We start from the raw sequence: 15,761 nt of genomic DNA on the forward strand, positions 1-15,761 counted from the left end.
ACAGGGAGAGCACTACAAATACAACACTACAACAAAATGATATGCGCTTTCATTAATACCTGCATAACTTCAACAAACAAGAGAACGAAGAAATGCTTAACAGATAATTGTAGTGTATGGGCAGAGTAATACATAACATACGATCCTTGGCATTACCTACACATCTCCATAAAGGCTTGGTATCCAGGTAACACCAATACGAAGAAACATATAAAAAGCCTATGTTTCAAAACTGGTGACATATGACCTGCATAACCAGTTTACCAACAGGCTACCACATCTGATTTGAACAGCTGAAGCTCCTACGATATGTTTGAGGGGACCCCCATGTTCAATGCCTCACAAAGCAATAGTCATGTCTGGATGAGCATATGGATGAATGTGGCCAAACTACCTCCATCCAAGAGAAATCAGAGTTGATGCAGCAGTCTAAGCCAATAAAGACACTTCATTCCACAGAGAACACTTGAATACCCAAAGCCAAAGGCTGTATCTAACAGCACTCCCAAGACTCACTAGGGAGTATAGTCTTTCTCACCACAAGTTCAGAACAATCTTCTCACTCTAACAACCAATTTGTCACCAATCCACCATCTTGTCTAGACTCATTTTCAATATATTAGTCATTTTTTCCTTTAAGAAAGCAACAGTCCTACAGACCACCATATAGACTCTATCTACCATCTAAGTATAGAACCAGCAGGATGCAGCACCATCATTACCACCATTCTATCTTAGATGGTGCAGTTAATGATATGGAGTGCTGCACTGCAGGATGATGTTCACTCTGTCTTCTCCATGGACTATCAGAATCCTCAGAACAATTTTCACAAAAAAAAAAAATCCAAATCTAGATAATCAGGGTCATCTAAATCAGTGGTTCTTAAAACCTTTGTTACTCGGATGTTTTTGAACTGCAACTCCCAGAAACCCCAGCCAGCACAGTTCGTGGTGAAGGCTTCTGGGAGTTGCAGTCCAAAACTCCTGAGTAACCCAAGGTTAAGAACCAGTGATCTAAATAACGTGTTTAGCTGTTTAGCCAACAGTGGATTGAACATCTTACCCAGGAAACAAATGTTTATGACCCGAAAATAGATAGAAAAACCCCTTCAAGGGTAAGACCTATCAAAAAGGATTAGACAGCACCAGACACAATGACTGAAATCCTGCGGCTTACCATAGTAAGCCACTCTAGAGTAAGACCACTGAATCAATGGGGACTTGATAGTTCCATTGAAATGGGCCTGTTCTGGTTGTGACTTACTTTAGCATAGTAAGCTGCAACTAGAATTAATGGATCTTATGGAGTTCATTCATCAAATCCCTACCAATTCAATGGTCCTACTCTAGTGTGACTTACTACTCTAAACAAGATTTGTGCCATACTGTCAATGAACTGTAATTGTGCTAAGTAGTGAAAGACATGTACTATTTTATCCTGAAGTAACACAAATAAGTCACACTAGGTCTTCAATACTTATTTCTGATCACTCTGTGAAACAATTTGAAGCAGTCATCTCAATGCTCAAAAAAAAGTCACTCTGGGTGATGCTGAGCAGACAGAATGGTAGTGGAACACTCACTGACACAGAGTTGGACCAAAAATAATCTCTCACTCACGTCCTTCTGGTTTTTTTTTTGGGGGGGGGGTGTTCTTCTTCAATGTTATTCTAATCTTTCCAAATTTTGCCACAGAACCTAATAAGGAGGACTGAACATGCACAGACTTTATTTTTGTTTTTGTCGCCTGTGAACATGTAGGCTGTGTTTGTCTCATGGCTAAAATGTGATTATACTGTACTAAGTAACTTTGTCTCCAGATTAGCAAACTTTTTATGAAAATTTACTTGCTAACATTTCTCTTTATTCTTCAATTGAATCACAATACAGTACTGTTATATATCCAGTTTAGCCCAGCTCTTGGATCACAGGATGCATAATGATCACAACAGCATGGCCTGTATGCTACACATACTGTACATCTCTCTGTGATTCATTGTTATGCAACACTTGGAAGATATAGAAGTGATATCCCCTCTCCCACTCACATATAACTAGAATACACTTGATGGAACGAGTAAAAAGCAGATCCAGATTATACAAAAAGAAAAAAACCCTACACACTTATGGAACTCATTGCCATAAGATGTGGTGCAGGACATGACAAATTTTTTAAATAACTGGACAAATTCATAGTTAGTAAGTTTGCCAATGCCTATTAGCCACAGAACCAACTGCTTAGCCACAATATACTTCTGTACTAAAACTCCTCAAAGCACAGGACGATTGTTTATGTTATTCTTCTTTGTTGCTTGAAAACGCCCGGCTTGCCACTGTTGGAAAGATGACGCTGGGTGAAATGGGCCTTCAGTATGACCCAAAATATGATTCTTCTGCCCAAACACCTGCCTTTTCTTGTGGCAACTTCATCCTTTTTCCTAACTTCTCTGCTACTTGTCTATGAGCCTGCTGAGTCCTCACCACCACCCAGGCCCATGGCCTTCTCATCCATTTCATCCATAACTCTTGACATTTTCATATCTCATGCCTGTCTTCCAACTGCCATAAACCTCCCCCTTCCTCAGTCCTTGTGATGACATCGATTCTGCCTTTCTGTCACCTCCCAGCCTTAAACAACGCGCGCCCCCCCCAGCCTCCCCCCCTTCTTAGACACCACTTCTCTTCCACACATGTCCATTCAAGCCCTGGAGCAATCAGCCCTAGATCCGCTCTCGAGTTCTTCTTCGTTTTAGCCTCTTGCAACTGAGAACGGCTGTGGCTGTGAGAACCCAGGGATGCTGAGGGAACATTCCCCCCCCCTCCCCGCCGCCTAGGCCCCGGCAGCATCCGGCCCTCCTGCTTCTTCCCCCGAGACAGTCAAACCCCTCCCTCAGCAACACACACACACACGGAAGAGGTGTGTGCCCGACCGCAGCACAAATAGCGGGCCTCGTCCTCCTCCCTCCCCACTCTTCCTCTTGTCTACTGAGGGGAGCAGCTCTCCTTCCTTCGTCCGCCCCACCTCAACCGCCCCAGCCCAGCCCAGCCCAGCCTGCGGTGGGAGCTTTTAACTGGTCTGGCCTCCAGGCGGCTTCACCTCCAAGGGCTCGGCCGGTCCCCTCGCCACCCTACCAACCCACCCGGTCCCCGTCTCCCGTCCCACGCCGCCGCCTCACCTGCAAGCGCCAGGATCTGGGCCTTGTGCAGCGGCGGCCGCTGCTGCTCCCCCCACTCGCCGGGGCTCTCGTCGCCGTCCTCGGGGTCGTGGGCCGGGCTGCGGTAGACGGTGTAGACCTTCTGGTTGTCGAAGTCGAGCCGGGATTTTGGGCTGAAATCTTGCACGCACGACACGGGCAGCGCATAGCACACGTTGTCCTCTAGGAACCGCACGAAGGCGTACATTATGGAGCAGGGCAGCGAAGCGGCGGGGTGGGGGTGGGGGTTGCAAGGGAGGCTGCCCGGCGGGCGGGCGGGCGAGCCAGCCAGCGACCGAGCGGGCTGGCCGGATAAGGGAGGGGGGGCCCCGCAGCTCCGCTCCTTCAGCACTGAGCGCCTCTGTTATTGTTCCTGAAAATCCGGCTCGGCGCTCGGCTGAGCTGGGCTGAGCTGCGCAGCCTTCTCTCGCCGAGGCAGCCTGCGCTCGGGCTTCGGGTAAACCGTACGAGTCGAGCACCGAGCGCAGCGAGCCTGAACCTGGAAAGAATCGCTCGAAAGCCGGAGGGAAGCGCCGCGGACTTCTGCTCGGGGAGGGGTGGCGGCCCCGGGTCATTGGAGCAGCTCCGGGCAGCGGACAACTTTCGGGAAAGGGGCCCTGAGGGGCCGATCGCCCACCCCGTCTTACTCCCCGTCCTCGTTCATCGCAGCGGGCCGGTTCCAAAACCAGACCACCGAGACAGAGAGCTAGGCTTTGAAGGTTAAGATGCCCGAGCGGCTCCTACCTGTCTTTCCTACTGGCTCACCTCTCCCTCCCTCGCTCTCCCTCTCTCGGTGGCCTGGGATTGGGCCCAGAGTGGTCCTTCCGTTGGGGAAGATTGGCCCACGAGTGTACGTGGTGGCGGGCCTCCACCGCCATTCCTACAACAGGTCGAGCCAGCGAGGCAAACGCAGTTGGGACAGCCGCTCGGGCGAAGTGCGGACCAAAAGGCTCGGTGTCTCCCTCCTGGACGGAGAGCACTGGGTCGGGCAGGCCCTCTTGAAGAGGAGGATGCTGTTAAGCAAGCTGACCCCCCCCCCCGCCCGCCCAAACGGAGCAGTGCCCTTTCCTATCATTCCCTTTCTTTTTCTTGGCAGTGTGGAATTGGCCCCCTCCGCCCACGAAAGGGCATGCAATGGGGTCTGTTGCCGTCTCTTCCTCGCCCTCCCTCCTTTTCACCCTACAATAAAGAGAGAAGATTGAGCCATGGGGCCAGGGAGGCCACCCACTGCAAGATCCCCACTGCCTAGCCATGAAGCAGGTGGAAAGAATAGGTGTCTTAAGTTCTGACAGCATCAACTACTTTCTCTTCTCACCTGGGCACTGCTCCTGTAAAGCATTGGTGGACAAATGGGCCTGATTCAGTAGGTTCAGTCGCAATCATGGATTGAAAATTGTTCGACCTTACCAGCACCAGGATGATCTGGAAACACCCACACCATTCTGGTGAAATAAAGTGTGGGGTCCAGGAGTGGTTTGGTTTTGTTTTGTTTTGTTTTGTGCAGAAGAACTGTAACATTTAGTTTAGCTTTGGTCCTCAAAGGGACGTGGTGGCGCTGTGGGCTAAACCGCAGAAGCCTGTGCTGCAGGGTCAGAAGACCAGCAGTCGTAAGATCGAATCCACGCGACGGAGTGAGCTCCCGTCGCTTGTCCCAGCTCCCGCCAACCTAGCGGTTCGAAAGCATGCAAATGCAAGTAGATAAATAGGGACCACCTCGGTGGGAAGGTAACAGCGTTCCGTGTCTAAGTCGCACTGGCCATGTGACCACGGAAGATTGTCTTCGGACAAACGCTGGCTCTATGGCTTGGAAACGGGGATGAGCACCGCCCCCTAGAGTCGAACACGACTGGACAAAAATTGTCAAGGGGAACCTTTACCTTGGTCCTCAAAATAAATTCTCAGTCTCAAACTTTAATTCTAGGTGCATTACTCTTACATCACACTGTCGTTAGTAGATTGCAGGGTGCTAATAAATAAAATGATATCGTAACTCCAGTAGGAATGGAACAATAGAAGATGACGTTTTTTAAAAATCCAAAGTAGAACCCAGAAGGCAGTCTGCCTAACCCTGATGTAAAGAGCAACACTCTCTTCTTAACCTCACAAGGTGAGCTGGGCCTACAGAGAGTAATTAGCTGTTCCTCCTAGAACACAGTTTACTATTACCTGCTCTGTCCCTCTCTGTGACCCCAATGTGCCTAATCTGTCCAGCCCCCAAATAGAAGGGAGATAAACCCATATATGCTGCAGATGCTCTTGCATGGACCAAACACTTTCCCTGGCTCATACCTTCTCTCCAGGTTGCCTTGCTTGGCCCTGTCAAACCACCATTCTACCAAAGAGAAGGTCAACAACCTGTGCTCTTTGGTTAGCCTTACTATAATCCTCACTGCTGTATCAGCCAAAGAGGTCAGAGGAAGGATTAGAGGCAGCTCTTTGATGGTTAAGTAAGTAGGAAAGGTACTGTGCCATACCGTCTGCACTCTCTGTGTGGTCTAAAGAGGGCATGGGTGCTGCTGAAATAACATCAACTGTGGGTCCTGATGGCAATTTTAATTGTATTTTAATCATTTTATCTTTTATTGCATTTTAATTGAATTTTAATTGTTGTAAGCCACCCAGAGACCTTTGGGTAGAGTGGGCGGCATATAAGTTAAGTAAGTAAGTAAGTAAGTAAGTAAGTAAGTAAGTAAGTAAGTAAGTAAGTAAGTAAGTAAGTAAGTAAGTGATGCTGAAAAGGGGAGGTTCCTCATCTAATAGTGGTGGTGATTGCACTTCAACTGCAGCCTGTCAGAGATCTGTCCAAAGGCATTCATTTCCCACATTCTGTACTCCTCAATCATATTTTAAAGACATAAACTATTCACCCCACATAGCTAATTGTCTTGCATTGTTTCCGAGGATGTACAGAAATGCCTAGGAAACAAATGGTCTTAAATGACCACAGAAACGTGATAATTCCATTCAGAATGGCCTTTGGAACATAGTGGGCCTCTTCCTCCTCCACCACCCACTCTTCCTCTTGTCTATTGAGGGGAACAGCTCTCCTTCGTCCGCCCCACCTCAACCACCCCCAGCTCAGCCCACAGTGGGAGTTTTTAACTGGTCTGGCCTCCAGACGGCTTCATCTCTCTGTAGGCCCAGAATGGCATTTGGAACGTATCTTCCGAGTGGCCATGAATGTGCATTATTACGGCAAGTAGTCATGGGAATTCCTCGGGGCATCTTAAAATATATTCTTCAGGGTATATCAGAGCCTTGAACAGCCAGAAAAATTATGAGTGCACTTTCCCTTACTCTTATTTTATAGATATGGGCCTTCTGTTCTTATCTTGATACTTTTTTTCATCATGAAAACACATCAACAATTTTAAAATTATGTTACATGTATACAGGGGAAAACCCATGCTCTCAACTCACTCCCACATAAACAAGTGGGTGTATAATTAAAATAATGCATGATTTGATTATTCACAAGGAGACATGAGAAGTTGAGCCAGGCCAATATCACTGACATATACTGAAGCAGAAGTCAAAGTCTAAGCTTAGGTCAATAATGGAATGATGGAGTCCTGAATGGATACAAAATAAGAGGAATAATGGAACTGATGGATGAATGGAAAATACTTTATGTCAGTTGAGAAGAGCAATTCTATCAAAGCATTCCTATGGTTTTTCCGGTAATGGGTAGTTTGGATTACTCAACTTTGTTGTAGAGCTTTTGCTATACTCTGAGAACTACCATCATCCTCTAACCATTGTGCAGGATCACAGAGCATCATTTTTGAAGCTTTTTATGACCTTCTAGGAATTTTTCATAGTATACTTGATATGCATACTAGAGAGCAGAAGCATCTTAAGTTCTGTAAGGAAACAAAATACATAATAAAAATTCCCATTTCCTTGGGTAAAGCAAAGAGGGACGCGTGGGTGTTTTGCAAGCATAGCAACAGGCATATAATAAAGTGTCTAATGTAACATGGTTCACGCAACAGCGATCTGTACAGTCTGGATAAGTGAAATATAAATATGAAACATAAATGAATATATGATCATTGTCCTATGGTAGAATAAATGCAGAAACCATGAATTTTGTAGATGTGTTGTAAATTCCTAGTCAAAGTTAAAATTATGTGAGCAACATAGTTCAGCTGCATAATTATGGGCTACAAAGATATTGTCTTGAAATATAAAAGGAATTTCAAAAGTGACTTTAGAAGAATAGGGACACACTGCCTTAAGTAACTATCCTAGTAGTTTCACAATGCAGTTTTATACATGTCTACCAGGTGTAAGTTACACTGAGTTCAGTGGGGTTTTCTCCCAGATGTGTGGGCACAGAACTAGGTAAGGTAAGACCTATTTTTTCATATTGTTCTTCCATGTGGGCGTACTAAATGAAAAATAAATAATGCTAAATACAGATTACCTACTGTATTACTATCCATAAATACAGAAAGTAGGGTGATATGCTTATTTTTTACTGTATATCACAGATGAGTATGTTACTTAAGAATTAGCTTTTATATATTTTTTAAAAAACCCTCATAGATCTACCAACATGTGTTTCCATTTCCAGCCCAGATGATTCAACAATAAATGATTAATAAGTAAAAAACTAAACACAATCAAGGCGTTAACGTGAAGATAATGTGGGAATTTAAAATTTCTATATTAGCAAAGTTTGGATGGCGGGTGGCCCAAGATGTGATGATAAAAGACAACAGAGAAAAGGTAATTGCACTAGTTAAAAATGGATAGTGCATGAACCAGTTTATACTGAAAGAACAGTGTGTTAAGCAGCAATATGTCTTAGGAGTGGAGTGAATCTGGGGAGCAAAAAAGAAGACAACACTAAAAGAGCAAGTTGTGTGCCTCCTCAGCAGAGCATTATTCAGCAATACAGACTATTTATTTAAAAAAAAACCCTTTGGTAAATAGATGAAAAATCTTCTCTTGGCCATGAAGGCTGAAGTTGTGTTGTTTAGCATAATAAACCACACTAGTGTAGGGCTATTGAATCAATGAGAATCTGCTGAGGCAACTCCTTTGTCCGTTCCATTGGTTCAGATGGGCCTACTCTAGTTGTGATTTAATTGGGCATAGGAAGTTGTTACTACAATAGAGCATTTGAATCAATGGAACATGGAGGAGTTGACTCACCAAATCCCCATTGATTCAGTAGGCCTACTCTAAGGCACCTTACTGCACTAAGCAGCAGGATTTCAGTGACGTAGACTTAAAACATGATACAGACATGTAACGAAGTGTTTCATCCAAACAAGTGCCTGCCTTAAGAATGTTCTTTAGTGAGAATGGGAGTAAACCAGCTTTTATCTTAAAAGTTTTCATAGTTACAGCCCCAAATGTAATGCCTGATTTCTACAGAATACCTGTGCTAATAATTAAATCTACGCATAAAACATTTCTTTGAAGGAAAGACATTCATTTGCTAGGAGAGATAGCACATTTTAGACTGCTAACAGGAATAATTCAGTAGTAATGATTTATGTGAAAAATTCATGCTTGCTAGTATGGCCAATATGCAGAACTGGAAAGCAGAGGTGAAAATTGCCATACACTGCCTGCCAAGCAAATGCAGCTCTGGAGGCGGGCTGTTAGTATTACAAACCATAACATAACAAACTGGAGGGCAATATTTACTTCTGTGCTGAGAAATGTAACTGTTGCCATGGTTATTGTGATCTCTTTCGGCTGCTAGTCTTTCAGTAATGTTGAGTGTAGATGGTGATCTGATCTCACAGGTCTTTTACATTCTAGCAAAGCTCCTACTGTTGTTTAAAGCTGATAATCCATTTCATTTGTAACACCTTATATAAGCATCTATACTGTTACCTTCTAGTGTTTGCAGCCTGGAATAAATGTCATTATCGCAGCAGGGCAAATAATACTTGGAAACGGTTTTGATTAATATGAGAACTCCAGTGGAGAGCTTGAAGGGAGGCAGTCTGGAACGTGGTTAGGCAGCAGTAACATTTTGAGAAAACATTCTTAGAAATGTGCATTTAGCCATTCAGAAATAACAGCATTCAATCAAATTAGAATGATGTCCTCTTACATACAGTATCAGTATCATCATCCACCCAATGAAATGAAAGCGTTTTGGAAACATTGCATGCATTTACTATAATTGCTAATGTGAAATCAAAAAATGCATCCAGTTATAGAAAATTGTAAAGAACAAAGGAAACATTAACAGTATATTAACAGCTGTATTGCTCAGGAGTCTCATCAAGAGCACATGGGATGTGGTGTGAGGGAACTTTATACTGTATCCCCTTCTTTGACACCACAAACTGCCTATCACAATTTCAGCTTTTTCAGGCACTTGTGTTGTGTAACTGCTTTGTGCAGTTAAGAAGCAGAGCAATTCCAGAGGTTCTGGCCCCTTGAATATAAATTTAAAAGCAAATTTAACTGACCATGCAGCCACAGTAATTTATCTCAATAGGAAAAGAACAGACAGGAGTAAGGAGAGGGGAACTCCATCAAGAGCAATCTTTATGGTGGTAACGCTACCCAGAACGAGTTACCCCATAGGACTAAGGCTCCTTGCTGGTGCATGCTGATCTGTGTTTCTCCATTACAGCAGAAAATAAAGGAGCCTGCCTACCAGGATGGCAGTGCCTCCCCTCCCACTCCACAGGCAAGTATTCCAGAGGCAAACATACTACTTTTCTGGTTTCCCCAAGTCAAACTGAATTTCCAGGCATTCATATACTGGCCATTGGGCAGCCAATCCAGAGACAGATGCCCTCCATGCAATACTTTTTAACCCAGGGCAGGATAGCTCATCCATGGTTCCAAACCCAAGTCTCTCCTCCCACAGAGCTTTAAAGGCACCAGCCTTTAACAAGCAGCAGGGTGGGGAATGCAGCAGAGCAAGTGAAAAGCTCACACCTGATGATTCCAAACATGTATTTCTCCCTGGTTGCCTTTTCAGAAATTATAAGCATTGCTGTGCTGCCTTAAAGTGTTGTTACCGATTGAAATCCTCAAAGGTGTTAATAGCAGCAGCATTCATTTTTTTACCAACCCAACAGAGATGATGCTGAGATATCTTTAAAGAACAATTCCAACATTAATATGTTTAATGATGACTCCTACATGAAATGGCATGCAGCCTTTGGTATGATATTATGCAAATGCAGCTGGGCAAACTAATAGCTCAAATCTGCATTTTTCCACATTTGCAGCATGTTATGTGCGTTTATAATCTCTGCTGTTAGTAGCATCTCTTACTCATCAAACAAAATGCAGGGTATGCTGCCCGCTATTTAAATTCTCTGCAAACATCAAAGCCAGACATTTGAATAACCAATTTAATGTATACATTTTGATGCAGTTCAGCATTCTGATCATCTCCTGGTTGGAACAGCATTCAGAAAGATGATTGAAGAGAAATATACCACTCAGAATATCAATTGGAATATTCTTGAAATACACTGTTCAGTGAGGATAGTGCAGTGCAGAGATTACGTTCTGCATATAATCAAATTTTGATGCCTCTGCGCACACATACAATATAATGTTGTATGCAAAACACAACACTCAAGATATTTTCAAGCACACACAGTTGGCACCTACTGCTTTGTCCAAACTGATGAGAAAATAAGAGTCTAGGGGAGTGGGAGGAAAGAGCTGTTAGATGGACTGCAAGCATATTGACTTTGTAAAATTATTTTCACTATTTTGAAAAGGAAATAGTATACTTTAAAAAAAAAACAGCAGCTGAAGTGTGAAGAGAGACCACATATCTAAATTCAATATAAATTTACACTTTGACTTCCATTTGTATGCCAATGATTCATTTAAACCATAAGGTATTCTAAAGGACATATAGATGGCTTGCATATTCTAATGTATTTCTGTATTTTTCTGGAGATACTAACAACAAGTTTAAAACATGCCATTTTGATATGAGAGGTTACCTACTAATTATTATTTGTTACTGTAACTGGAATCATGTTCCTTGTTTAAGGAATATGATTACATATCTCTGCAAACAGAAATGCCTGTCCAAACCTGTCATAGCTGGAGGCAAACAAATATTCTTTTTTTTAAAAAAGGAGATGAGTCAGGCCTTCACCCAAGCAGGAATGAAGAATGCTTTTGAATTGTTCTAAGACAGGAACTCACAGAAACACTAACCACTCCAAAGCCAGTGCTCACTTGGGCCACAGGATGTCCATAATCACTTTCTGGATCCCAAAGAGGAAAAAAAAAGAGTTGTAAACCTAGACTGAACTATTTATAAATTGAGGTGTTCATTTGGTAGCATGAGATTTCTTTTCCTCAAGCTCAGCTCCTGAAGATGAGCCCCCCCCCCCGCTGATACGTTAGCAAGAACAGAGCTTACACAGATATAAGAAGGCTGAGGTTACCAGACATGTTACAAGAAGGTTCTGTTAGTTGATACAATATCTGTGTAATACTTACCTCTAGAGACGGGCATGAATCAGAAAAATGGTGATTCATTTTGATTTCTGATTTGTCAAGGTCAACAAATTACAAATTTGTCAAGGTTGACAAATTACGAATTTACAATTTCAGACATCCTGGTTATACACCCACAAAGTGCATCCCCCTCAGAAAGTGACCTTAAGCAGATGGCTTGGAAACCCAATCTTCACCAAACTTGGAGGGACTGTAGAGAAGAGTATCCACCCAGAGTAGACTAATAAAATAAATAAATGGAGGGATTGCAAGTAGAGTCAGAGGAAGCTTCCCTGCAAATCGATGTCTCTAGGTTCCTTCAGAGTCATTTTATAGCCAAACAAACGAATGAATCAAAAACCATTAAATTTGTTGATTCATGATTCATTGGGGGTATTGATTTGTACAAATATGAATTGACAAATTATTTTTTAAACAAATGTGGTGATTCATTTTTTAATTTGTGCCCATCTCTAATTGTCTCCTTGGCAGCCTCATGTTCCAACATTTGCCTGCCTTCCTCACCGCACAGCTTCTCTCTCTGGCCATTTTTACAAGACTAACCCACTATATGCTATGTTGGTTAGAACAGACCTGGATCATTATAGCTTGAGGAAGGGATAGCCACCTAGAGTGGTCAAGCTGCCTAGAGTGGTCAAAATGACGAGATAGGCGGGGTATAAATAAAATAAATAGAGACCAGAATGAAAAATGATGCATCTAGAAACAACCTTCATTTTTAAAGGCTGTGGTTCTTAATGAAAGGAAATGTCCTTAGTTTTCCCACCCGTCCATCCTGGTGGTGCTGCAAGCATACAAGGAAAGTCTGTGAACCACTTCCTTCCCTATCAAGATATATACATTTACTATATGGCATAGATCAGTGGTTCTTAACCTTGGGTTACTCAGGTGTTTTTGAACTGCAGCTCCCAGAAACCCTAGCCAGCACAGCTGGTGGTAAAGGCTTCTGGGAGTTGCAGTCCAAAAACACCTGAGTAACCCAAGGTTAAGAACCACTGGCATAGATGATGGCTAATGTAGCAGTACAACTGCAAGAGTATATTTTCCCATAAGGGACTGGAATCAACAAGATGGGGAGAACAACACATGCATAATCATTTTCCCAGAAGGGATTCTGAACCGTTACAATCACCACCACCATGGGCATTTCTAGTACTTTCCTAGTACTTCCAGACATGGATGCAAAAAGATACTTCACTGGCACTTTGGAGCACCTTTTCATTCTCTTTCTTTACTCCAAAGTGTCTTCAGAATGGTGCAGGAAAAGGAGCAGATGGCAGGAGGTGCTCCTTGAAGACCCTTTGGACTTTATTCACTTCCCCAGACCTTGGACAACTTTCAAGCCAACAGTCAACCATCACTAGCATCCCCAAGTGTATCTGTTTACTTTCTATTGCCATCTATACCCAACAGATCCTTGGATAGCCACCTCTAGCAGGAATACTAAAGGAGGTGGAGAAGCAACATGCCTCTTCCTTTTTCTAAAGCATGGCAGGGAGAGGAGTAATACATACCTCTCTCCCTTTTTTTAAAAGCAAACAAGTAAGCAAACAAACAATACAGAATTGGATTCAGGAGGAAGGAAGAGAGGAATAGGAAACCCATAGCATCCACAGACACAGCAGTGGTTTTGAAACAACAAAAGGAAGAGGCCAGGTTTATTAATGCAGAAATGGCTTTGCATCTTTGTCATGCTTGTCAGTGGCCTGTGCAATGGATAGAGTGGAGAATATAATGGATAGATGGCTATTTGGCTATCATGTTTGTGACAAAGAATGCTGCACTGCATCCCTACCCAGACAACAAGACCCTAGCAACATTGGTCTATGCACTGGTAGACTCAAAAACTGACTACTGTAATACACTCTACATGGGGCTCCCCTTGAGGTTGAAACAGAAGCTTCAGGAAGTCCAGAATGCAGCAACAAGATTAGTCACTGGGTTGAGGAAATCCGACCAATTTGGGTCTACCTGCACTGGTTACTAATCCATTTCTGTGTCATGTTCAAGTTTTGGTTCTAACATACAAAGCCACAAAGGGGTTGGTGGGTCACAAATGGTTTTCTGCAGGGTTGTCATGGTTATTTTTAGTTGCAATTATTTTTATATTTATTACATTAAATATGATATACACATTATTATATTAAATATGATACACACAATGCTATTTTATTTTAATCCACTTGGTCCACAGATAATCTCAACTAGAATTGCAGGCAACTTAGTGTTATTAGTTATTTCTGTACCCCTTTGGATGGATTTTCTTTTCATGCATATGCATCACTCCTACGTTTATGCAAAGGTGGTGTGGGTCACAGGTTACTTGGCTACTATAAAAGGGTCTTGTGACTCAAAAAAAAGGTTGGGAAATACTGCCCTACACAATTTGGGACCACAGTACTACTCTGAACATTTTCTACCAAGCTTGACTGCCCATCTGACTCAGTGTTCCTGCAGTCGTTGATAACTCAAGAAACCCAGACAATGAAAACTGGAAACTGGGCTTTCTCCACAGTGGCACCTTCTTTGTGGAAAGCTCTCCCACAGGAGGTACAGCAAGTGCCGTTCACATATTTAAAAAGTGAGTTGTTTAGAAAAGCTTTTGGGGAGGTCCTCTCCAAGTAACGGACAGTGGATAAAGGTAGAGAGAAACATCATTGTCTATGATTTGAAAATGTTAATGCCTCTTGTCTTGCTGTTTTTCTATTTGTGGTACTATCTAGTATTTGTAGTAACTAAATAATTTATGGTTTATATACATTTTTACACTACCCAGAGTAGTGATTGGCTAGAAGGGTAGCTTATAAATCAAATAAATAAACAGCAGACACAAGAAGTGTCAAGGTTGTGCCAGCTTCTCTCCTTTGGAAGTGAGTGAAAAAAGAACATCTTTCCTTTACTTAGTTATATTGGGTATAACCAAGTAAAGGAGGGTAAGATAAACACACATACACAAAAACATTAGTATAAAGATCCCAGAATTCTTGAAGAAGCAAACAAGTTGACCAGAAACACTAATAAAACTAATGCCACCAGCTGATATATTAGTTCACATTATATTTTCAAGAGGGAGATGTCTTAGGGCTTTCTTCTCTGCACATTTACTTCTTGTCAATCAGTCTATCAAGGTACTTAAGAATACCCCAATGGAATTTAAATTATTAATATATTTTTACTTCTATTCATCAATCCTCCAGGGCGGTAAAAGTTACATTGAGTGTAAAATGTTGGGGGGGGGGGGGGAGGACAGGCACTGCAGTTTTTGTGTATTTCCTGTTGTAAAAATACTCTCAGAATAATCAGTCATAGCATAATTCAAATGAAGAAGTAAATGGATCAGGGTATTCTGAGTACCGCCTCCCCCCAAGTTTGTAAAATTAATACAAATTCTTGTTACATTTTGTTTGGGCAGTTCCTTGCCTTCTTTGAAGGAACTGTCCTCCACCAATATGAGTGCCATTCTTGAATATTGCTGACCCACATATTTTAGAGTAAATTTGTCTCCTGCTGTTTCAAAGAATGGAATGTGATCCCAAACACTCAAATTAGATGAAAAAATATTTAGACTAAACCTGGAAAAAGCTGCTTAGCATCATGTGGTGATCCTCCTTTGTTAACAGGTTTTTAAGCAGTGGCTGGATCACCATCTTTTATAGCAAATTTCCTTCAGGATGGGGTGGGGGCACATTAGATGGCACTTGAGATTGTTTCCAACTCTATGACTCTAATATGATCATAGCAAAAATACAGTGTATTTTGTACCTATATACATCCACTTTCCCTATGGTATGATTTACAGAGAGAGAAAGGAAGTGGTGGTGGGGAGGTGGATCATTTCTCATCTAATATAGTGAAAACCACATGGGAAAGGTCCAGAAAATTCTCTAGGTGATTGTTTATTAGTCCAAGTCAATGACACTAATGCAAACAAATAACAGTATTCTTCACCTGAAAGAAACAGACCTTGAAACAGTGAGGGAGAGCGATGATATACATACATTAATGGTAACTCATTTGAGTCAACCATGGAAGGGAGTAACTTTGCATCATCCATAAAGCTGGCAGATGGAGAGTCCTTGTCTGTGTCCT

At 42.5% G+C, this 15,761-nt stretch overlaps 1 protein-coding gene across 6 annotated transcripts in view; it reads right to left on the minus strand.

Annotated features, from left to right (window-relative positions):
- The window catches only part of LOC110076152 (BEN domain-containing protein 5), a 1,026,237-nt gene that overhangs the window by 456,656 nt on the left and 553,820 nt on the right, over window positions 1–15,761 (minus strand). The window contains exon 1 of one of the 6 annotated variants that reach the window (XM_020788094.3): window positions 3,177–3,615. The exons of 4 other annotated variants lie outside the window; for them this stretch is intronic. In XM_020788094.3, the coding sequence (XP_020643753.2) occupies window positions 3,177–3,402 (226 nt within the window). In that variant the 5' untranslated portion in view covers window positions 3,403–3,615. Of the gene's footprint in view, window positions 1–3,176; window positions 3,616–15,761 lie in introns of those variants that run through there. One more of the 6 variants, XM_020788092.3, reaches the window with a different exon arrangement.

The sequence above is a fragment of the Pogona vitticeps genome, chromosome 4 (assembly GCF_051106095.1).
Source record: "Pogona vitticeps strain Pit_001003342236 chromosome 4, PviZW2.1, whole genome shotgun sequence".
NCBI classification, from domain to species: domain Eukaryota; kingdom Metazoa; phylum Chordata; class Lepidosauria; order Squamata; family Agamidae; genus Pogona; species Pogona vitticeps.